Source organism: Scardinius erythrophthalmus, assembly GCF_964197995.2.
Source record: "Scardinius erythrophthalmus genome assembly, chromosome: 17".
NCBI lineage: Eukaryota > Metazoa > Chordata > Actinopteri > Cypriniformes > Leuciscidae > Scardinius > Scardinius erythrophthalmus.
Genome location: NC_138237.1, coordinates 18,025,961 through 18,051,702, shown reverse-complemented (window position 1 = coordinate 18,051,702; position 25,742 = coordinate 18,025,961). Strand labels below are relative to the sequence as shown.

Genomic DNA, 25,742 nt, shown 5'->3' with positions numbered 1-25,742 from the left:
GCGACGCTTACGCAGGATGACGTCGGTGTAGGGCGCGTGATTTGACAACCTGCCACACACCTAGAGGCTGCCCTCTAGTGTCGGTGACGTGATTCAGCAATTGAGACAGCAGATTTTTTTATCTGTGGAAATCACGAGTATTTCGCGCTCTGTTGCATGCGGAAAATGCGAGTTTCACAACATGTAACTACAGGAATTACACATTTTACATTACACATTGAGACGGTTTAGAATGAAAACAGGAATTATCATCTATTTTAATTCATAAAACTGGTCTCCAACTACACATTATATATGAAACGGTTTACAATAAAACAGGAATTAGACCTTCTGTTTTATTTCAGCTGTGAACAGGAATTTTTTTCTTCTGTTTACTTACAGCTATGAACAGGTATTATCTTCTGTTCATTACAGGAACAGGGATTATTCTTCTGTTTTACTTAATTAGAGCTATGAGCACGACAGGAATTAGACATCTGTGAATTTAAGCCGTGAGCACACATGCATCAAACAGCTATGAGCAGGAATTATCATCTACTCATCTCCCATAAGCATTAATCAAAATAGCCCTTTTATGATTTTATGCGTAGGTTTTTCAAAATTGGTTCGCGACGCCAATGTCTAACCAGGAGTTTATCGTTAACGTTTTGTATAAGGCCTATTACGACTGAAAACTGAAGCACTGTTCAGATCAGGTTTACGTCCTCGTCCTAAAAGAGATCCTTCGTCTTCATTTAGTCGGTTTAAATCATATTACATGTACTAACTGTAAAGAGTTTTGCTTCGTCTTTACAGAGACACAATGTAATGTCATGAACTGCAGTTTTAGCACTTAACAGTGATTAAAAATGCTTAGACATTTTGAAACTGTTAATTTGAAGAGCTGAGCTGGCTTTGTGCCTATAACGTCAGCTGAGTGAGTTCGCGTTATAGCGACTTACCTCACAATTCAAAACGCGCGTGTAACGTTACAAATATTAATACCAATAATACACATTCACTGAAACTGAATTTTGCCCACCAAATAAAGTTTGAAACTGCCTAAAATAACTCCACCAAAACGTAGCGAATACGACTTTGGGTAAATTTGAATTAGCTCAAGAATATAGGGAATTGTGGAAATATTAATAAGTATTAATAATTCATAAGTCGCATGTACCTTTATTTTATCAATTATAGAGATTAACTGGTTCTGTAACTGATCTAATCGTTATTCGTCCAGCGAATAAAGGTGAGATTATCACAGTTAAGAAGGGTTATCTCTTTACAAACTCCAAGAAAGTTTGATCTCCTGGCCACGGACATCAAATCTTCTGAGTTTATTAATTAAAACTACTGAATGTAGTCTAATATCGAGCTTGTAGCTGGATCTTTTGTTTCATTGACTTTAGAATGGTGGGTTTTCAAACACAGAGACAGTGAAAAGTATAAATGGATTTTAATAAATGTGACTAAAAATTATATGAGCTACGAATAGAAACGTACGTAAAAATGCAAACAATAAACACAAACAAACATTTAAACAATAATAACATACGTGATAAGAATAAAATGAAATGAAAGAAAGAAAGAAAGAAAGCTAGTAATTGTTACATACAGAAACCTAAAAGCCGGACCCCAGAAAAGCAGCTATTATCAGATAAATATACTTGCAAGTCTGTTCTCTGTTTGGTTGATGCTGAAAGCGCGGACGAGGTCCTGTTTCGACTGCGTCTTCCGGTGTCGCGGGAAGCTTGAAAAGGCTCACTGAAATGTAACGTTACCGAGAAAGTTCGTCTTCATCTTCCGTGAAGGAAGAGGCAAATATAACTTAGTTGCAAAGGAACGGCTGCTACGACTCGAACATGTGTTTGTCCGAGGCCTTCCGGGATGTTCCTCGGGGAAGCGTCGCGCCGGTAGAAGAGGAGGAAGGATGAGAGCGAGGTGAGAGAGAGAGGTGAGAGAGCCCGCTGTGTTTTGAAGGAGCTCAAGTCACGCCCCCTTGCGTGCGTGACCCAATCGCCTGGGAGGACGTATTGTGGTCATGTCCTTTCATTTGGAAAGGTACACGCCTCTTCTAACTAATGCTGGCGGAATAAACTTCGTTCATAAACATTTATAAAACTGGTATTAATCAAATAATGCATCCTCTAATATTCTGTGCTAAATATTCAACACCGTTGTGTTCTTCTGAACAAAACAATACCGCGAATGACAATTCTGTTAGTCAACAACACAAAGAAACAGGATTTCTCGTGATTACATGCATATTAAACTGATTACATATCAATAAAGCTTATAGATATCGTATTTCGGGTATAAGTATCATAAGCACAGCAAGAAATACATTTTAAACATTTTAAAAAGGTAATTTTGACCACAAGTGGTCGGGCATGATAAGGAGTCTGTGTTTTGTGTGTGTGTATGCAGAGTCGTGCACACGTGGAACCGCGTGGCGAACTTTGTCCTTCGTTTTCAGTGTGAATATCTTCTTGAGTTGATGAGATTAACTCAGGGGACCTGACCGAGCATCTGCTAACACTGTTGTTTTGTTTTGAGGGGTTAATCAGTACCTTTTGTTTGTTGATTAGATTTGATTGATCAACACAAAGGCAGACCTGATCATCTGCTTTCCGTTACAACAGTGTCACGTAAACGGACCCCAAAAGTGACAGTAAAGACATTTACAATGTTACAAAATATTTATATTTCAAATAAATGTTGTTATTCTTTCTATCCATAAAAACATCCTGAAAAAAAATGAAGACATGATGGTGAGTTAATAAATAACAAAACTTTTTTTGTTGAACGTTTCTTTTTAAAATCTATGGAAGCTTGTTTCCGCAGCAGAATAAAAAATAAATAAGGTAATTGTGACTTTTTATCTCACAATTCTGACTTTTTTTTTCACAATTGTGATTTTACATCTCACAATTCTTTTTAATTCAGAATTGCGTGTTATAAAGTCGCAATTGCGAGTTAAAGTCAGAATTGCGTGAAATACAATCGCAATTGTGTGTTATAAAGTCACAATTGTGTGTTATAAAGTCAGAATTGTGAGATATAAACTAAGAAAAAAAAAAGTTTTCCCAGAAATGGACTTTATAACTTGCAATTCGGAGTTATATCTCACAATTCCGGGGGAAAAAGTCAGAATTTGCGAGACGTACAGTAAAGTCGCAATTGCAAGAAAAAGTCAGAATTGCGCAACTCACAATTGACTTTGATTGAAATTGCGACTTTTTATCATGCAATTCTGACTAAAAATAAATAAATAAATGTAAATTTAAAATAAAGAGAAATAAAGTTTTATTATCTTTAAAAAAAAAATATTCTGTGGCAGAAACAAGCTTCCATAAAAATCAGGTCTATAGTGACCCTACAGAAGGTACTGTAATCTTCAGTATATTATAGTATAAAACTCAGTCTGTCAAAACAGTCTTTCAGTGCAGAGATCTTTTAATTGACTCTGTGTAGGTGAGGGTCTCCTCCACTAAAAGGGAGATCTCTCCGACCGGTTGCCATGAAGACAGATTGGCTATTTAGAGTGGGCTGGCAGGAACGTCAACCATGATGGGGGCGAAGTGTTAAATCCCAACACTGTTTAAATTCTCACCTCACCATGCATTTCAGTTTACAGGATGTCATTGTGAATTTATGCAGGCCTGTGTTCCTTTTTCCTCTGTCAAGGAAACATTCCTGTGTTAAGACGCAGAGGTTATTATAATAATTAGCTTTTAAGAATGGACTCAAGGTGGGCCGCCCGTCACCCTCCTGAGGTTTGAATCAGAGAACACCGTGTAACTTAAAATCCAAGAGAATTAGTCACTGCTAAACACTAACCTGCATGCAGACGCACCATTCAGGCCCGGTGACGTCCGGGTATCAGATGTGCCGGGGCTCGCGCTAACAGTGGCTAATCGATTTGACTTCATGAGACAAAGGCAATTTAATAAGAGCCTAAATTGAGTGGACGCGAAACCAGTGAGTCACCCCTCGGCCCGCTCTGATGCCCTGCCGCTTGGCATACAGTATCATTCATAAAGACATATGATCCATGAACAAATAGGATTTCTCTCTGGTCCTCATAATGTCATTTCTTGTATTACAGACCCTCTGATCACAGCTCAATGATAAGAATCAAACCGTCTCTGTGGATTTCACACATACTCACAAGCACAAAATAAGCAAACTACTACCAGTGTATCCCTCAAAGCAGCTTATTATCAAAGGAGTGCCATTAGAGCTGTGAAACGGGATGTGTTACTGTCAGTGAGACTAGGCATTACTCACTACGCCGCTTTCATGCAGATTTCTCGTCGAAAAGAACACATCAGCATGTGTGTATTTGAGCAAAAGAATGCTTGGTGAATTTAAATAACATTCTGAAAGGTTCGTAAAGGTGTACCCGGGTAGACTTGTGGAGGGAGTCAGAGAGAGAGAGAGAGAGAGATGTCGGGAGAGAAAGGAATGGAGAGACCTTGACATGCCGTAGACAAATGGAAAGGTCACTGCCCGCAGCCACAGTGAGCCTCCAGTATTTTATTTATTCATGGCCTCCTCTCTACTGCTCTGATTAAGATTTAATACCTGCAAATCAATTTCTCCATGCATGAGACTAGAGTCATTCACAATCATACTCCACATTACTGATCTCTGCTTCCACTGGCAAATTGGAAAAATAAAAAAAGCAAGCTCTTACATTAGCTCATTAAAAATACATCCATTCCTATTTGGAAGCAATTTCTATCTCTTGGCATTGTCATATACAGCATGTGGCGTCTTCAGACACCTGGATGTCTCAGTATGGCCTAAACATTACAGAAACTTGAACGTGTTACTTGTAAATTGCGCTACGCTGAAACAGTTTCTCATTGAAAATAGAAGGTATTTTTTACATTGGAAGTGGTCAAGTATTTATCCCCATAGTTTGTATGCATTTACAGAGGCTATATCAGAGATTTTCAATGTTTTGATGTCAAGAATATGATGATCCACTTTCTAAAATTAAATAAAAAAGTATCTACTCTACTGTTCAAAAACTTGGGGTCTTTTAATGTCTTTTAAGGGATCTCTTATGCTCACCAAGGCTGCATTTATTTGATCAAAAAAATAGGACAACATTATGAAATATTATTGTAATTTAAAATATAATTTTTTGATTTTAATATATTTCATATGTTATTTATTCCTGTGTTAGCATAGCTGAATTTTCATTACTCATCACTCCAGTCTTCAGTGTCACATGATCCTACAGAAATCATTCTAATAAGCCGATTTGGTGCTCAAGATACTTTTCTTATTATTATCAATGTTGAAAACAGCTGTGCTGCTTAATATATATATTTTTCAGGATTCTTTGATGAATATAACAGTTAAAAACAACAGTATTTATTTTAATCAATTTAATACATCCTTGCTGAATAAAAGTATTCATTTCTTTTTAAAAACAATTTCCTCTGACCCCAGACTTTTGAATGTTATAGTATATATTTTTATATGCATAACCCATTTATACGTATCTGTATGAGAAATTATTATTTGAACCTTCTATTGACCTTTTGTAGCCCCGCCCCTTTTCAGCGTTGTATTTTCACAGCGATCTTGCTATTTATAAATGAACGGCTCGTTTTAAAATCTTCCCGGTCTACTGACATTTGTTAAGACATCTGTTTTAAACATTACAATCCTCATGATAACTTTCATTAACTTTACATTAAGTAAATCCCCTTCAAAAGCTAATTACTCCTGGACAGCAATGCCATTGAAATATACAGAGCGACCGCAAAAACGGAAGTTCAAAGACAATATTCTAAAGATGGCGGCGCCCTCGTTTCTCTGGCGCATAAGGTCTATAATATTTAATCAATATTAATGCAATAAAAAAAAAACCAACAACATAAAAATAATTCAACAATAATTCTGTTGAACTTCTAGCATTCCCTTTGTGGCTGCCTGGGGCCCCTAGGCTATATCACTCACTTTTGCATTTCATGACTTTTTAATTGTGGAATCAGTGTATTTACTCAAGAATCAAAACGGCTGGAAACAATGCTTCTCTCCCCTGAGTGTTCCATTTCTGACAAAAATGATCGGTAACACTTTAGTTTAGGATCCTATTCTCACTATTAACTAGTTGCTTATTAGCATGCACATTACTAGGATATTGGTTGTTTATTAGTACTTATAAAGCACATATTAATGCCTTATTCTGCATGATCTTATTCTACATCCCTTAATCCTACCCAATACCTAAACTTAACAACTACTTTACTTACTATTAATAATCAGTAATTACGAGTTTAGTGAGGCAAAAGTCATAGTTAATATTTAGTTAATAGTGAGAATTGGACCCTAAACTAAAGTGTGACCAAACTGTCTTAACAGCTGTCCTTTTTATTCTCCATCTCATTCACAACAAACAAAAAAACAAGACTCACACCAATGGACCCTTTTTACAGACTGCGATGTTTGAACGGTCATCAGCATCGTAAATCCTGCAATTTTGTTTATATTTGAATTTTAGTTTAATGTACATTTATAACCATATACTTTGTATTATATTACCTTTGCATCAAATTACAAAAAAAAAGTTAACGCTGCTGTGAAGGTGTTTCTAATACAGCGGCTGTGGGAGTGATGGTCATATTGACATCTTTCTCTCTTCTGACTGCCATTATCAATCTCTCTGTTTTTTTTTTTCAATTTTTGAAAGTTGTGAAAACACTATTGTGGAGTTTTACTTTAGCTATTTAAAGCAAATGGGAACACAAAAAATGCAATTAATGTGTTCTCTCATTCACCGCTATAAAGGTTTACCCAACTATGATGACTTCCGCTTCTGAGAAACCTGTAAATGTGAAAAGGGTCTACTGTCATGACAACAGCTGAATTTAGAGCGGTTGCACCTGTGAGTTCAAGGGCAGAAAAATCCACCGCTGCTCTGAGACAACAGACAAACTATTGTCCACTACAAAAAACAAGTTTGACTGGATTCCACTAAAGCACCAATAGCTTTTAGAAAATAAATCCAAACGTCACAGACCATGACACACAATCTCTAGTCTAGAACACTACCCATCATGGCCTGCTCCTACAATGCATGTCATGCGCACAATGCCCCTATTGCTTCTAACATGGAGAAAAGAGAGGTATTCAACTGCACTTGTCTGTAAAAAAAATAATGATGAAAAAATTACGTTATCTTGTTTGAAAAGGTCAGATTTAATGGCATTATTTGTGGCATCATCTGACTATGTCACATGCATTACTTGTAATGCAGCACATATCACATGCTACTTCAGGGATGCGTTTCATCTGTATATAGTCATAAATCTAAAAAGGAAATTACAGTTCAAGGGTATCAACTTTTATCCCAGAGTGTCTTATGTAGATAAATGATTTGTGGGCTGAAACGATCATTTTGGCATGGAGAAAACCTGGGGCAAAGCTTCCTCTGCTGTAGCGTAATCGCCTTTCTCTCATTTCCGTCACTGTTACAGCACTGGCCTGGTGAGTCAATCATATCCTTACATCACTCCCATGATCTCTCTTTCCTTCTAGCCCTACAATCGTTCCCAAGCCATCTGAGGAATAAAAGAAGTCAGTGAATAGAGGCAATTACTGGAGCAAGATCGACCATAAAACACAAAAGTAGGAACAGAAGAAGAAAGCAAGAGAGAGGGGGATAGAGGGAGGGGGATAGAGAGAGACAAAGAAAAAAAAAAGAAAAAAAAGTGTTCTTTGACATACCAGAAAAAAAAACATGTTTGTAAAACGAGAGACGAAATCCTGTCATAGATGCTAAGAAAAAAAGAAAATATTTTATTTTGACCAACAGCAGCCTCACATTTTCCATACATCCCACACCTGCAAACACAAGCATTCTTATAAACATTTGCCAGCTTCACACACACTTTAATAAATATTACCCAGCCAGTGCAACCGAAGCACTTCAAGGACTTGACACTTCAAGAAAAGGCTTATCGAAAGGTTTTAAAACTCGCGACCCAATCTTACAAGCAGCATACCGAACCTATGACTATCATTAGCATATCTTAATTCCCCGTTCATCCCGTGATGCAATTCCATTCACCGAGGCTGCATGTGTTCGAATCTGAAAATTAGTTTTTTTTTTAATCTTCCCATGTCTGATAGGGTCTGCTGCCCACATGCATTACAACTACAAAATCAGCACAATAGCGCACACGCCAGATGCTGGCTGTTTCCGAGGCCCAGGAAGATGCTCTACCTGTCTGCTGATGACACCTGCCAGCCCGCCTGAGCCAAAAACACGACAGGGAAAACAGGCAAGAGTTATGACCCTGTCCGGCCCCATCACACAACACGCTCTCAGCATTTTCATACCCATCATTCCCACATCATCCTCATCAACCATCTCCCCTACAAACTGTGAACAAGAAGTATACATGTAATAGAGTGGCGCTAAATGAAACTGAATTATTTACATGCGGATTGACAGTAAAACATTATTATAATAAAATAAAATGCCTCAAAATGACAAAATCAATGCCTTAATCTACCAGTGCAGTGAATCAATATTTCAATGGTAAATGATTCTTATCACACCACCAAAGCTGAAGTGTATGATTTCTGCACTTCTAGCATCACAAAAATAGAATATAATAACGTATAACAAACTTTTCTTAAATGTGATGATCCACTTGCTAAAATATAAAGGCAGCAATACTGTATCTTCCTGTATAAAGATTAATTAATACTGTGGAAAAATTTTTCTAAGTGCTATATTATGACGACATGATGATTGCAAAATTTAATAAATGGTTTTGTCATTCTACTAAACCCAAAACAAATAACAATAACAACAACAACAAAATAGTATTATTATTATTATTAGTACCAGTATTATTATTACTAAATCTGAAACGAATAATAATAATAATATTAGTGATAATAATAATAACAACAACAACAATCAAACATTATTATTTTCCTATATACAACTACTTAACACATATTAATATTAACTCAAATATTAATTGTGATATTATGAAGACAACATCTTGATCTGGAAAACATGTAGGCTACTTTTCATTATATTAAATGTGTATCATTTTTTATCTACACTAACAGGATGGTGAAAAACTACAAACGTTTTTCACAAAAAATATGTGCTACTTTGGTTTTTATTTCTTACGGTTAAAAACTTGCCCTCCTAGCAACTGCTTGGAAAGTTCCCAGAGCCCAGTTTGAAAACCCCTGTCTTAGGCTATAAACTGTCCTGTGACAGATGGGTTTGGCTCCATTATGCTCCAAGAAAATGGAATGTGAAAATGAATATCAATCAGTACAGTGCTGTGGGATAGGACAAAGTATTTTACCATCAAAAAATTACACACTTTAGCTGTTAAATATGCATAAAGCTATAAAGTGCTTAAGAAAAAGAAAGCAAATCTGCACATTTGAATAACCAGTAGGCTATTAGACAGGGAAGAGGAGGAGGAGAAGGAAAGGACAAGTACCGGCACCTGGGTAACGCTGCTGTGCAACTGCGTCATCTTGTCTATATCAAGAACACTGAGGTAAAGGCACAACGCTGACTAAAGAGAATTAATGGCATGTACTAAAGAAAATGAATAGAAGTGCTTTTTTCTGCTGTTTTTCACCGCTTATTAGCTCCTATCCAATTCATGAATCCTTATTAGTTGTATGCAAAAACGATGAAGTGCATGATTCTTATAAGTCCTAAATGGGTCCTCTTAAGCCAAATCTAAAACCATAGGCCCTCTACAGCACTGTGATGTTCAGGCTATAGAGCAGTGAAGATAGACACTATGGTTTTGACGGCTCTCTAAGTACCTGCTGTCTTCCTCCATGTGCTGTGCTTTTTACTGCTCTTCTCTTCCCCTTGGCCTGTCATGAGTGATTTCTTATCTGGTGGGGGCTGAAAAATAAAGCCTGTTTTTTTCTCTCTTCTCTTGATAACACTTCTTAAAGAGCTCTATCGTGGTCATGCAGGTGCTTATTACACAGAGAAAAGAGAGGGTGTGTAAGTGAGAGCAAGAGCCGCAACGAGCCCAATGTTTTAAACCCGCAGGCGAAGGACGGAGCAAGAGACAAATAACAAAAACAAACTGTCACACAGAGTAACGATGAATGACTAGCACATTTCCCGTGAGATTTGAGAAGTAGCCGGCAGGACAGACGAGCAATATGTGGACATCAACGGGACAGAGCAATGGGGCAATGAACGATCGCCTTGTTCCGGAGCACACCGGACCGCCCTCTGGCTTCACTAACGGTGAAATTCATCAAGGTGCAAAGTGGGATGACGCCTCAATAACTTACTGAGGAACAGGTGAGACAAGGGTGATGTATTCAGTAAATACAGAGTAAGTTTCAAGTGATAATTCACCCAAAAATGAAAATTCAAAACCTGTTTGACTTTCTTCTGTGGAACACAAAGGAAGATATTTTGAGGAATGTTTCAATTGATTTTGTCCATACAATGAATGTCAATGGGGTCCAAAGCAATATTGAACTTACTATCAATATTCAAACAATATTGAACTCCACAAAATTTCTTTAAATGGATAATGGATATTCCCAAAAATATCTTGTTTTAGAACATAACATCATTTTTGGGTGAACTGCCCTTTTTAGACTGACACTTGCTAAATACAAATGGAAAATGACCACATCAGTAAACACGTTTACATACACTCCATTCGATTTCAGTTGAAGTACAACAACAATAATTTGTCATGTATTTAATCCTTCAAATGTGTCATGTACACTACCATTCAAAAGTTATTTTAATGTTTTAGAAAGAAGTCTCCCTTCTGCTCACCAAGGCTGCATTTATTTGATAAAATTTCTTTTTAAATAGAAATCTTTTGAAACATTTGAAACATCTTTGTCACTTTTGATCAATTTAATGCATCCTAGCTGAATAAAAGTATACATTTCAATAAAAAGTAAAATCTTTTTGAATGGTAGTGTATACTTGGAGAGACAGCAGCTCAACTACAAAAAAACACAGTAGCTGGATTATAATTGTGCATGTAAATGTTCTTAGTGATGCCGGTTGTGATTGGTTGTTTTCCCGCTCCCCAAAGATCCAAAGCAGACACGATGAATAAACACTGAGTGTTAATGCAAGTTCTCCCACTTGGCTTGCCTGTGTGTTCTTTAATTCAGACTCGGACAAAACTCGTCATCAAATCACTATGGAAACTACAGCAATGACTCTATTTCAGGTATCAGATATGACCATATCAGAGACATTAACTGTGTTCATTTCCACTGCAATATATGTCAATACATTTTTCTTTGGTGTTTTAAGTTTGCTGACCTGGGCGAGATGTCGCAACCCTGCTGCATGAAGGCTCCCAGGGAGAACCAGAGACTGTTGAAGATCCCAAACTCATTGGGGGGCTGGTCGCTAGGCAGACCGTCAGTGCCCTCCTCGGGCTCCTCGGTGTGCCACTCGTACGGGCTGAAGCGGCTGACCAGGAAGAGCACTACGCTAACGCCTATGTAGGCGAACACAATGCACATCCAGATCTCGTAGGCCAGCGGGTCCAGAAAGGAGAAGACGCCCGGCTTGGATTTCTGGGGCTTTTTAATCATGATGGAGATGCCCAAGCTCATGAAGGGTTTCGAGAAGTCTATGACCTCCTCCCGGACCAAAGTGATAGTCAATGGGGCCACAGCGATTTCCGCTTTCTAGAACAAAAGAAAAGTATGTTTCATATTAATCTTTGTCTTTAATCAATTCCTGTGCACACTTGTTTAAAAACAAAACAGACGTAATGACATTGCTAAGTTTATTAACTAAGCCATTTGACTGGATAAGCCGATGCAACACTAAATATTTGCAGTTTTTATATTCAAAGCTGAGATCTCATATTTGAATATTATATTCAGAGGAGAAAGGAGTGAATAAAAAGAGAAAATAAAGCATAATCTACTGATTTCCCCCTCTCCTTGCATCACATTTTACAACTTCTCTAATTGTACAAGGCTTTGCATATTAATGTAAAAAAATCCAAGCAGTTAATCCAAGAGGCTTAATACTGAGGTTTAGTTTTTGGGGAGAGGGATAAACTAATCAATGCAAAGAAAAAGAAAAATGCTTACAGGACTAGAGAGAAAAAACTGTAGAGTCTAAAGTCTGCCTGCACGTTTTGCTGCATGGTAAATCCAAAAACTAGATTATTGTTGGTGACTTAGTGACACTTTAGACCTTGTCAGGGCTGCGTAAGACTAATCCAAAAAAGAAATTAAAGTTTCTCATAACTGCCCGACACTTTCAAGAGGAAGAAAAAAAAAAAAACGTCTGGGTTGCGTTTTCCAGGGCTCAGCAAAAATCTACAAGATGACAAGCATTGGCTGTATGCAGTGTTCATTAATAAACATCATCCTCTGAAAGGTTGTTGTCTTTCTTTTTTTCCTCTTCACCAGACACAGAACTTAACGTTTACTGAAAAATTGCTACAGTTGGCTGTAGCCATTGACTTACATAGAAAAAAAAAAAAATACTATGGAAGTCAATGGCTATCGTCACCTGTCTGGCTACCAACATTCTTTAAAATATCTTTTGTGTTTAACAGAAGAAAGAAACTCATACTGGTTGTATGCTGAAGTCAGAAGATTGCAAAAAGTAAGAGATAAATAATTTACCCCGTACACCAGCTCCCCAACCATCCCGTTCCAGATCTTTGTCTCTGGGTCCCGAGCTCCATACTTTCCATCTGGCACGATGGATATCTGGTACTTGAAACCAATGTGTTTAGCAATTTCAAATGCCAGATCCACGCAGTATCCCTCATATTTCTCGTTCCCATCGTACAACTCCCAGTTCTTCTTCAGCATTACATACGGCCCTTCCTGAACGAACAAAACAACAAAGTACTTTCAATGGGCAACATGTTACACTTTTGTAAACCAGCAAAATGTTTAAAGTGCTGAAATTCAGCCATGCCGTAATATTTCATTAGCATTCTATATTCTAAATATGATATATTGTGGAGTTATAGACAAATATAGCTGTTTTAGAAGAGTTATTAAAGATAATTAAAGCCATTATGTTCGCATGTACAGTATATGATTGATTTACTAATCAAATGTTAGCCATAAAGAAACTATTGAAATAAGGACATATTGCTTTTTTAAATGAACATGAGTCAATATTCTCCACATTCCTTAATAAAAACAATAAAGATTTTCAGGGTAGATGTGTATGAAACCATAACAATACGGTTCATACAAGCATTAAGATATCATAAAAAGCACACCAAATGTGCACTATGTACTATACATGATTCAAAGCAATAATAACTGACCCATAAAATTCATGACTACAATTTATTACAATTGCATTGCATGGCTTCAAACATTTTAACAGGAAACTGCTATGCAAATCTGTTACACAAAAGGGTGCAGAACTTCGCTCATAACTTTAAAATTTACATTGCTGAAGCCTATAAAGGATTACAGTTTTAGTCATTCTTAGTCATCAGTATGATGTACTGTCATACCAAACAATATCTAAAACAATACAGGTGCTGTACAGCAGCAAATAGAAATGTTTACTTGCAAGGAAACAGCAGAACATTTACATAAAAATCCTGAAAACCTGCTTCCCCTTTTTACAAATATTTTCTAAGCCATATGGCTACCCTAAAATGATGAAAGGCAGAAAGCCCAGTAGGGAGAATTAAATATTTCACACACAGCAAATAGAGCTCTCCGAACTGAATGTCAACGGAAGATCCGTTTCATCTCAAATTTGTTTGATGTATGAGAATGCAGCCTTCTCTTCAAATCTTTTTTCACAAGCACAGGGCAGTGATGTTCCTGGGCAGTGTATTTCTACAGGTAAAAAGAAAAAAATAATCTAGCGTTTGTCGCTGGTAACGCCTCAAACATGGCGATCTGTATTCTTGCGTCATGAGGTGGTGTATAGGCAGGTATACAAAACCATGTTCTTACAAAGACCAAATAAAAATCCGTCATCACGCACAACCTCTAAACTTAAGGAATAATTCACCCTAAAAAACTTTTCCACACAATGAAGGCGAATGCTGTCAACCAAGGTTTTCAGGGCAAGATAATCCATTGAATACAAATAGCGATTTAAATTCCATTGAATAACTTCAAAAGACTTTCAGATAGCACATATACTTTCATGGTGCTTTTTTTGGTCCCCATCCACATTCATTGTATGGAAAATGAGCAGCATGAACATTCTTCAAAACTTCTTTTGAATTCCACAGAAGAAAGCCATACAGGTTTGAAAAGACATGAGGATCATAATCATTTTCTTTTTTGAGTGAACAGTACTTTTAGAGCAGTCTGAGGCTACTATAAATACGAAGTATATAGCACAATGGGAAAATGAGAATTCCTGATGGATATCCATGATATGCTTAATAAATGCAAATGGACAGTAATGACGATTTTATGTACAGCTTGCTATATATACAAAACCTGCATGCTCTAAAAACCTGGTTCTTCTGTTTCGATACATGTGATATAAATGCTAAAGAAAAGACTTCAATTGGCTTCCATGTGTCCATCCAGTTTTCCAATTCTGGCATCACATCTTCTCCATTCATGATTGAGTTGCTTATTAGAGCTTGACTTTGTCTTCGTCCACAGCTCGATTTCTCATTGTTCCTTTCATTTTGCCTCAGGTAGTAGTATCCATGTTTTTGCCCTCAGTCCTGATTTGTCTCTCTGCCTGTCCATGCTTCAGTAAGTTCTTGATTTCACCTCTGCAGAGTCCATCATCTGTTCAGTTTCTTAATAAGGGGTTCCTCACCAGGGGCTGAAAAGAGGAGGATTTGGCTTCAGGTGCTACACTCCAAAACCTTAGCATTTACCAATTATGTGTCTGAACGTCCACTAAATCCTTGAATCAGTGCATAAACATTGACAATACTGTAATTTACGATCTCCAAAATGTATAGGAAACACAAAATACAGAATGTATCCCATTCATGCAGTGTTTTGACATAAGATTACAGTCGACTAAAGTAAGAAAACAAAATACAGTCCAAGACATCAGTTCTGGTAACTTTTTGACAGTAGGTGAGAAGGCACATGATGCACACGGCGTATTCACAATGCCATGGCAGCACACATTTACACAGCAATGTTGAGAGATGCTATTCAGCACAAGTAAAAACATTTGGGTTATCTAGATGGACAGCAGTATGACTGACAGGTCACAGAGAGAAAATGTGCTTTGATGAACAGCACAGCGCGGCTGTGAATTTCTGCAGTGTTTGCAGATCATAATCTTTGTGCGTGCATGTTATGAAGAAATTCATCTCCGAAAATTCATTTTTTCACCATGTGAATGAGAGGGACTTTTGGTATATGGAAGCTTTCAGATGGAGGACAAACAAAAATTGTAAAATGTGTCAGTCTCAGGAAATGCTGCTACTCACCATAATAGTCGTCACAACCACGGTTCTGTTCTCCATGCCAGATGTTTCATTGGGAAGTAAGGCTTGATCCTGGGTCAGAACCAACTTATCAGCATCATTCCAATATCCGATCTGGAGATGGGACAGTGATGAGAATGAGACTCCAGACCCGACAGAGAGCGAGTGAATACATTCAAGCCTGCTCATTTGGGTAAGTGTGTGTAAATGAGCAGAAATAATTTGATGTCTAAATCGGGCTAACTATTCATCCTTTATCTTGCACACTGTCCATACGATAAAAGTTAATGGGGTCCACAAAAAACCAGCTTAAAATACATTTTACATATCTTATTTTGTGTTTCACAGAAGAAAAAAGTCATATGGGTTTTTGAACTATCATTTTTGGACGAACTATCCTTTAAAACTTTCAGAGAAAATAAACTACCGTTCAAAAGTTTGGGGTTAGCTTTTTTTTTTTTTTAAAGAAACATACATTATTTTAGCATGGTTTAAACGTGGCAGTAAAGACATTTGTAATTTTCCAAAATTTCTTTTTTAAATAAATGCTGTTCTTTTAAACTTTCATTCATCAAAGAATTCAAAAAAAAAAAAAAAAAAAACTCAACATTGATAATAATAAATATTTTCTTGAAGGATCATGTGACACTGAAGACTGGAGTAATGGCTGTTGAAAATAAGCTTTGCCATTAAATGAATAAATTACATTTTAAAATATATTAAAATAGTTGATATTTTTAATCAAATAAATGACTTCTTTCAAAAACCTTTGAACGGTAGTTCAAATTTATACTGTAAGTTATTATGTAGATGCTAAATAGGAATGTTTTTATGTTGGTAGCTTAAATGTTGCTGCGTGTAACATTTTGCTGTGGGATGAAAAACTGCCATGCAGAATAGACACGAGCAGCGGCGTGTGCCGTGTCCTGTCCTTACGAAACCCAGATGAACGGGAGAAAGAAGAGCCAGGCTCCAGCATCCGCCTAAAGCGGGGCTCACGACTGCCTGATAAATGACTGCCAAGCCCTGGCGGCTCGTTCCTGTGCTCCCCTCCTTCTCCTTTTCCCATCACTCTTCCCCCGGTGCACTGCTCAACAGCAGCCAGGAGCCGCCACACTCCATAAAGCACGCCAGAGGCAGAGGGCTCCTCATAACTTTAGAAGGTGTGTGACACGAGGCCTTTTGGTGCGTACATAGCTCTCCAGCTAAAACCACCAGACCATTCAAGGCAGACATTTGTGTATTATTTTAAAAACTGTACATTTTGGTTGTAAATAACTGCAAACTTCTCAGACAATTTTGTCACTATTTAATAACATACAATCTATTTAAATTAGCAATATAAAATTTTAATCCAGTTGGGACTTATTTATTTACTTTTTTTTTTTAATACAAATTATCGGACTACGACTCACTCCCAAAACTGAGATGTATCAATGATCCAGCGTCTTGCGTGTTTGGAATCAGCTATTCTGACCAAAGTAAGACAAAAGACTCGTTATGTTTAGCAAAGTTAACTTGTGTTTTGTTTATGCTTGTAAAGGCTGCTTCACAGAGCATGTTGCCATGTCCACTTATTATAAGCGTTTTTGGGCTTGTTGTTTAAGCTTGGCTCACAAAGCGACCGCGTTTACGAAGTTTATTAAAGCGTTTATTAAAGCGAGCAGTTACAGGTCGTGATATTTCGGTATTATTTTCAGCATACAGCATTTCGATTTATTATGGGCTTGTTCTTGTTCACCATTTTTCTAGCAAGATCTGGCAACAAGAATGAGTCAAGGCTCGTGCTGCTTTCCCTGGGATTTCTTGCACCGCACACACAGAAGAGAGAAACATCTCAGACAGTTGTTTAGTTTGGTTCCGTACACACTGCATAGAATTTTTGTAAATGCGGATTTCAGTACCTGCTTTTTTCAGTGGTTAATTTGGTTGTAGATACTGAAAATTACTGAAGTGTGTGTGTACAGAACAGGATTAAACACTAAAAGGTGAATTGACAACCAAATTTAACTGCAGTGTGTACATGGCCAATGATTCAAATGGGTTTAAAAGGCATCTAAAATGGCTGTTTTCACCATTTAAAGAGATGCATATACAGTATGCGTGAAATGAGTATGCGTTGAAGTATTGTAAGATAAGTAAAAGATGTTACATTGCACAGAAAGAAAACGCTGACTATAAAATAATAAAGACTCATCAGGGTCTCCTGGGATTGTTCTCACAGAAACAGCTGCATCAAGTGAAGCACAGAGCGTTAAGCACATCGAGAAAGACAATGAATTAGACTGAAATGACACTCGACAGATGTAGAGAGACAGAGCAAAAGCAAAGCATGGTTACACTTTCTCAGAATCAAAGATGAATACAGACAGAAACACCCTAACAAGCACATTTTTAAGTCAGATATACAATATCAAAGTGGACGTATTACAAAAAATGAAATTTGACCTCTACAATGCTCACGACAAGAATGACATCTTACCCTTCTGGGGCCGTTACTTTTTAATTCGAAAACATCCATTGTGTAGTTGACTCTGCGCCCGTAGTGGTCGAATTGGACATTTCCTGTTAATCCTTGGAGGCGCACCTGGATTACAGTGATAAACAATGTCATTACAGCTTATCCAACCACTGCAAAGCACCTCGAAACACTTTCATTTACACATTCGCTTACTTTCTTGAACTTTAACATCACTTTCTTCTGGAAGTATTACCCCACATCAGTGTTTCTCAAACGGGGATCCCATCTAACATAACCAGAAAATTCTTTGAACTGTGAATAAAAATCTGAAAATCTGAAAACCACTGCAAGCGATACAGAGCCAAATCATCAGCGACATAATTCTCTAAATTGTTGAGCTCACATCAGGACTAAGTATAAATATACTAAAGGCTCATATGTTCTGCCCGGACTCTTTTAGTAATGAAAACGTGGGAGAGACAAATTAAAATTTATTTCTTATTAATCTGTGTTTAATTAAAAGCAATTAAGCAATTTCCTGCTGATAAAACACTCAAGATTCAGTTATTCATAGTATTTTTACATGTTTGACATGCACGTCGTGATTACTGACGCATACATAAGCGACAGTATTCAAGTACTGTTAATAGCTAGTTTAAATTACTCAGCGAGATAAACAATTGTTTTTTTATACATTGTTTTATGTATATATATATATTTGTTTGGGAGGTGGAGTGTTGGGGTCTGAGAACAGTTTGGTGTTACAAAAAGGGGTTCTTGGATTAAAACAAGTTTGAGAAACCCTGCCCTACACAACATCACACTTCTCTCTCTTGCTCTCACTGTTTCACTATCCGTCTTGTTTTCTGCTTTGGTTCTCGCTCTCTCCATCCTTATAGTTTCCTTTCCATTTCCCCTGTCATTTTCCAATTTCCATCAGTTCAAATTTGGACATTTCGCATTTTTCAGATCGCCCGATTACTGTTCTGTTCAGCCATGGCCCTCTATCACAGGGGTGGGCAAACTACGGCCCGCGGGCCACATGCGGCCCGTTAGGCTGTTTAATCCGGCCCGCCGAGTATTTAAAAAAATTGTCTTAAGATCGCATTAATTTTGCCTTTTTTCTTGCAATACTTTGCGTTATATATATATATATATATATATATATATATATATATATATATATATATATATATATATATATTGCGTTGCATATATTTGACAATCGGAATATCAGATATTGCATGCCATAGCTAACAAATGTAAAAAAGGAAAAATGACATAAAAGCAGATCATCATTCATTCAGCGCTGTTGTGGCTGCGGTGTGTCACGTAACAAGCAATGACACGTCACCATGGAAACCAAACAGACAGCGACTTAAGCGCATAGACTTGTTGCACGTTAATGTTTTTTCCTTTTTTGGAAACTCAATGAGAAAAAAAATGTTTGGTAACCGCTTGCACACCTTAGTTTTTCCTTTGATTTGTCTGCTATTTAGTTTCTTTGCTCCTCTGGATTTGTGGATGTATCCTGATTCCGTTTACCGACCTTTATCGTCCGGCTTTCGACTACGCTCCCCTGTCTGCCATGTACAAAACCCGTTTTTTTTTTTCATTAAATGTTCTGATCTCCCTTTGCCTTTTATGTTTTATTTAATTATTCTTAAAATAAATTTGTATATTCGTTTATTTCCACAAATGTATGACTTTTGGAAGTGCAAATTGCCATTCAGTTTTAATAAAGTTGAATTAACGTAACCTGTAATTTTTACTCTTCTAAGTGTACACTTGCAGATGTTTTGTTTCTAATTTACTGTTAGGCCATTAAATAATAATAAGGATAAACAATATTTAAAAAGTATAGGCTATAATTATCTAACATCTTTAAAAATTAACATCAAAACATAACATGCTAAATGGGGGATATCTAGCATAAAAAAATTATTGTCAGAATGTCGTCTCTCAGTTGTTGAATTTCACACAGACATTGCCACAACATTGTCTGTTTGCTCAGCCCGATCTTATGAAAGTGCGAATACCACGAATTGTATTTGTAGTGCATAATATGTTTTAGCGTGCATATGATATGCACTTTATGGCATGTAATAGGCACGCACTCCACACCCCTAATCCTAACCAAGGGGTTTACAGTGTGTAGCATGCACGAAAAAAAAAAAAAAAAAAAAACATTTTTGGCATATAAATGGCACGAGAAATAAAATGTGTGGTATAGATACGCACTTTCATGAGATCGTGCTTCATAATCTGCTACTGGGCCGGCCCTCTGTCAAATTTTTAAAACCCAGTGTGGCCCTTGAGCCAAAAAGTTTGCCCACCCCTGCTCTATCACCTCACTGCCTTGTTTTTTTTCATGAGACATTTATTTCAGCTGTCTGTATTCCTCCCATGGAAATACTACACAAAGCACTTCTTTCCCATCTAATATAAAGCCTGCATTTGCTCATCTGTGCATGTGACCTGTTTGAGTGTGCGCTCCATGTCGATGCCCTGGTTCCAGGGTGCAGCGGGGTTGGCCAGGCAGTCTCCGGCGTTGCCCCTGCGGGAGATGTCCACCTTCTGTCTGCGAAGGTTCCGGAAGGCTTCTGCCATCACCATCACTCCATCGTACGTCAGAGCGGAAGTGTACTACAGAAACAGAGGGTCATGGAAAGGTCAACATATACATACACAGTAATGCTTTAATGGGGTTTTAAGGGTTCAGTTTGTTAACAGTAGTTAGTGCATTAGGTATCATGAAATGACAATGCATTTTACAGCATTTATTTATCTAGTTAAGGTTAATCTCTAAATTTAAAGTTAGTTCATCTATAAATAAATACTATTCATCTTTTTTATTTCCTGTTTGTTTATAAAACATTAAATAATGTTAATTGATCAAATTTGAAATGATAGAAATATTTTAGTGTAAGATTAATTTACCATGAATGAACTATTAGCTTTCGCTGATGTTAACATATAACATTATTGTAAGATGTTACCATTTATACCATAACATGTATGTGTAATGGCATATATATAATATATTATCATCTTAATTTCTACATTTCAGGATTTTAAGTTTGGGGTCAGAAGGATTAGAATATAAATAAATAAAATATTCAGCAAGGACACATTACATTTATCAAAAGTCACAGTAAAGACATTTATAATGTTTTCTATTTCAAATAAACGCTGTTGTTTTGAACTTTCAAAGAATCCTGAAAAAATATTAAGCAACACTATTTTCAACATTGTTAATAATAATAAATATTTCTTGATCACCAAATCAGAATATTAGAATGTTTTCTGAAGGATCATGTGACACTGAAGACTGAAGTATTGATGCTGAAAATTCAGCTCTGCCTTTAAAGAAATACAAAGAAATATTCAAATAAAAAAGTTATTTTAATTTGTAATAACATTTTACAATAGGATAGTTTTTACTGTATTTTTGGTCAAATAAATGCAGCCTTGGTGAGCAGAAGAGACTTCCTTCAAAAACATTTAAAAGTCTTACCAACCATAAACCTCTTATACAGTGCTATGCATAAGTTTAGACACCCATGCTAAAGTTGACTAAAAAGAGGAATAAAAAATCATCTTTTGGAAATTGAACTTAATGCCTTAATTTAAAAAATTAGGAAAAATCCAACCTTTAAGGACACAAATTTTCTTTGTGAACGAATAATGTATCGTAAATAAATAAATGTTCTTCCTTAAAATACAGGGTGCATAAGTTTGGACACCCCTATGTTAAATTCCCATAGAGGAAGGCAGATTTTTAGTTTTAAGTATTTTTTTTTTTTTTTTTTTTAGGATACTATGCATCCAGATAAAGTTCCCTTGGCCTTTGGAATTAAAATAGCCCCACATCATCACTTAGCCTTCACCATACCTAGAGATTGGCATGGGGTACTTTCCATAAGATCATCTCTCAATGCAAATCAAACTAGCTATTAGGCTAACTGAAATAAAACCATGCCAATCTCTAGGTATGGTGAAGGGTGTGTGATGATGTGGGGCTATTTTAATTCCAAAGGCCAAGGGAACTTTATCAGGATGCATAGTATCCTAAAAAATAAATAAAAAAAATACTTAAAAATAAAAATCTGCCTGCCTCTATGGGAATTTAACATAGGGGTGTCCAAACTTATGCACCCTGTATTTTACGGAAGAACATTTATTTATTTACGATACATTATTCGTTCACAAAGAAAATTGGTGTCCTTAAAGGTTGGATTTTTCCTAATTTTTTAAATTAAGGCATTAAGTTCAGTTTCCAAAAGATGATTTTTTATTCCTCTTTTTATTCAACTTTAGTATAGGTGTCTAAACTTATGCATAGCACTGTACATATCCAGGAAAGCGCTTACCTTGTCAATTATTTTATTTTATAAAAAAATAATAATAATTCTACGCTTGACCAATCAGAATCAAGTATTCATGTGCAATGTTATTTATAAGTGCCTTGCATATTCACTTCAGTGTCTGTACTATAACAAAATGGTGTTTATTTAATATCAGTCAGTGAGTCAACATAATTAAATTAGATTTACACCAATGAAAGCCATTTGTAAGGGTTGAATAACCAAAATGGGGTTAGGTCTCCTCATGAGCAGAGGACAACCAAGGTCCGTATTTTGCAGCTGCATCAAGGGTTATAAAAAAAAAAGAGAGCAAGGGACAAACCAAAAACAGAAACACACATGCTTGTCCTTGCACATATTAGGAGCGGGCAGAGAATGTGAAATCAGTGAGCTCTGACACAGTAGTGTTCAGATTCTGGTGGGTGGGAGTGGGGGAGGGCCCGTCAGCTGCAATCGGAGGCTGGCCTGATTGCACCAATAAGTGGCTTGTGCTCTTTCTCTCTGCCTCGCTGAGATAAAACGCCACAGAATGAATCACTGCAGGCAACGCACGGAATTTTAACAAAGGAAACAAACCGCAGCTCTGCACGCGCGTTTGTCCTTTAGAGTCATGGCGCTTCATGTCCTTGTTTTAGTCTACTGTTGTGTTTATCATTGCTATTTTAGAGAGTATGACGTGGTTTAAGTCAGATGAGGGTCGCCTGAGCTGCTTATACAGTGAGGAAAATAAGTATTTGAACACCCTGCTATTTTGCAAGTTCTCCCACTTAGAAATCATGGAGGGGTCTGAAATTGTCATCGTAGGTGCATGTCCACTGTGAGAGACATAATCTTAAAAAATAAAAATAAAAATCCAGAAATCACAATGTATGATTTTTTTAACTATTTATTTGTATGATACAGCTGCAAATAAGTATTTGAACACCTGAGAAAATCAATGTTAATATTTGGTACAGTAGCCTTTGTTTGCAATTACAGAGGTCAAACGTTTCCTGTAGTTTTTCACCAGGTTTGCACACACTGCAGGAGGGATTTTGGCCCACTCCTCCACACAGATCTTCTCTAGATCAGTCAGGTTTCTGGGCTGTCGCTGAGAAACACGGAGTTTGAGCTCCCTCCAAAGATTCTCTATTGGGTTTAGGTCTGGAGACTGGCTAGGCCACACCAGAACCTTGATATGCTTCTTACAGAGCCACTCCTTGGTTATCCTGGCTGTGTGCTTCGGGTCATTGTCATGTTGGAAGACCCAGCCTCGACCCATCTTCAATGCTCTAACTGAGGGAAGGAGGTTGTTCCCCAAAATCTCGCAATACATGGCCCCGGTCATCCTCTCCTTAATACAGTGCAGTCGCCCTGTCCCATGTGCAGAAAAACACCCCCAAAGCATGATGCTACCAAGTCAAGTCAAGTCAAGTCATCTTCATTTATATAGCGCTTTTAACAATGTAGATTGTTTCAAAGCAGCTTTACAGAGATAAACGTATAATTTAAGGTAACAGAGAATGTTTTGGCTTTATAGCGGTTCTTTAATAAAGTTATTTTACAGCTAAAGTTAGTTTTGATTGATTCGCTTCTGTCGCAACGATCATTTGTTATTAAATTAGGGGCCGCCAAGAAGACACCATTCTCTCTACACAAACTTTAAACGCGATCCTGTGAGAAACGCTGATGGCGTTCACATGCGCATTAAGAATTGGTTCTATAGTTATGTGCATTTGAATATATGTGTACAGGTTTGTTATTCCGTACAAACCAAGCCTAAACAAATTACTGGTGTTTCCCTATAGTTTTGATTCACAATTTTATTTTATTTTATCAATTCGGGGTAGATACGCAAATTGAGTTTTCCCGACGACGCTTTATCTGTAGAGTGGGAAAGGGATCCTCTATAGGGAGAGACTAGTTGGCACTTCAGCACTGCGTTGTCATCGGGTCCAGGCGAAAGGCCTTCGTCAGCTCTGGATACGGCCTGGATCCGTCAGGCTGCGGGAAGACTTCGGGATAAACAAAGCCACTAAAATTAGCGTAGATGCCATTCTTCTCATGATGTAACAAGTACATCAGGATTTATGGCAAGTGTTCCCGGTTCCAGCTGACCTAATCTATGCAGCCTAATCATTGAATTATAGAAGTCTATAATGTATTATGTGAATGCTATGTCAAAGAGATGTCTTTAATCTAGCTTTGAACTGACAGAGTGTGTCTGCTTCCCGGACAATGTTAGGAAGATTGTTCCAAAGTTTTGGTGCTAAATAGGAAAAGGATCTACCGCCAGCAGTCGATTTGGATATTCTAGGTATTATCAACTGGCCGGAATTTTGAGATCGCAATAGACGTGAAGGACTATAATGCGTTAAGAGCTCGCTCAAGTACTGCGGTGCTAAACCATTTAGTGCTTTGTAAGTCATCAGCAATATTTTAAAATTGATGCGATGTTTAATAGGGAGCCAGTGCAGTTTTGACAGAACTGGGCTAATATGGTCATACTTCCTGGTTCTGGTAAGAACTCAAGCTGCTGCATTTTGAACAAGCTGTAGTTTGTTTATTAAGCATGCAGGGCAACCACCCAGTAGAGCATTACAATAATCTAGTCTTGATGTCATGAAAGCATGAACTAATTGTTCCGCATTTGTCAATGAGAGCATATGACGTAATTTAGATATATTTTTAAGATGGAAAAATGCGGTTTTACAGATACTAGACACGTGACTTTCAAATGAAAGATTGGTATCAAAGAGCACACCCAGGTTCCTAACCGACGACGAAGACTTAACAGAGCAGCCATCAAGCGTTAGACAGTATTCTAGGTTATTACGTGAGGAAGTTTTTTGTCCAATAATTAGAATCTCTATTTTTTCAGAATTTAGAAGTAGGAAATTAGAAGTAGAGTCATCCAATTTTTTATATCAGCTATGCATTCTGTTAATTTAGTGAATTGGTAAGTTTCGTTAGGTTTTGAAGAAATATAGAGCTGAGTATCGTCAGCATAACAGTGGAAGCTAATTCCATGTTTCCTAATGATATCTCCTAATGGTAGCATGTACAGAGTGAACAGCAGCGGTCCTAGTACTGAGCCTTGTGGTACGCCATACTGAACTTGTGATCGATGAGACATCTCTTCATTTACTGCTACAAATTGATAACGGTCAGATAAGTATGATTTAAACCATGCTAGTGCAATTCCACTAATGCCAACATAGTTTTCTAGTCTATTTAAAAGAATGTTGTGGTCAATGGTGTCAAACGCAGCACTAAGATCGAGTAACACTAATAGAGAGATACAACCATGATCGGATGATAAGAGCAAATCATTTGTGACTCTAACGAGAGCAGTCTCAGTACTATGGTACGGTCTAAATCCTGACTGAAAATCCTCGCAGATATCATTTCTTTCTAAAAAGGAACACAGTTGTGAAGATACTGCCTTTTCTAGTATCTTTGACAGAAAAGGTAGATTCGAGATCGGCCTGTAACTGACTAATTCTGTAGGATCAAGTT

At 37.2% G+C, this 25,742-nt stretch overlaps 1 protein-coding gene across 2 annotated transcripts in view; it reads right to left on the bottom strand.

Moving 5' to 3' along the window:
- Nucleotides 1–25,742, bottom strand: part of gria4b (glutamate receptor, ionotropic, AMPA 4b) — a gene marked incomplete at both ends in the record, with an annotated part of 110,391 nt that overhangs the window by 12,403 nt on the left and 72,246 nt on the right. For both annotated transcript variants that reach the window (XM_081390169.1, XM_081390170.1), the window contains 5 exons: nt 11,315–11,688; nt 12,646–12,852; nt 15,420–15,530; nt 17,899–18,003; nt 20,356–20,523. In XM_081390169.1, coding sequence (XP_081246295.1) covers nt 11,315–11,688; nt 12,646–12,852; nt 15,420–15,530; nt 17,899–18,003; nt 20,356–20,523 — 965 coding nt within the window. The remainder of the gene's footprint in view (nt 1–11,314; nt 11,689–12,645; nt 12,853–15,419; nt 15,531–17,898; nt 18,004–20,355; nt 20,524–25,742) is intronic.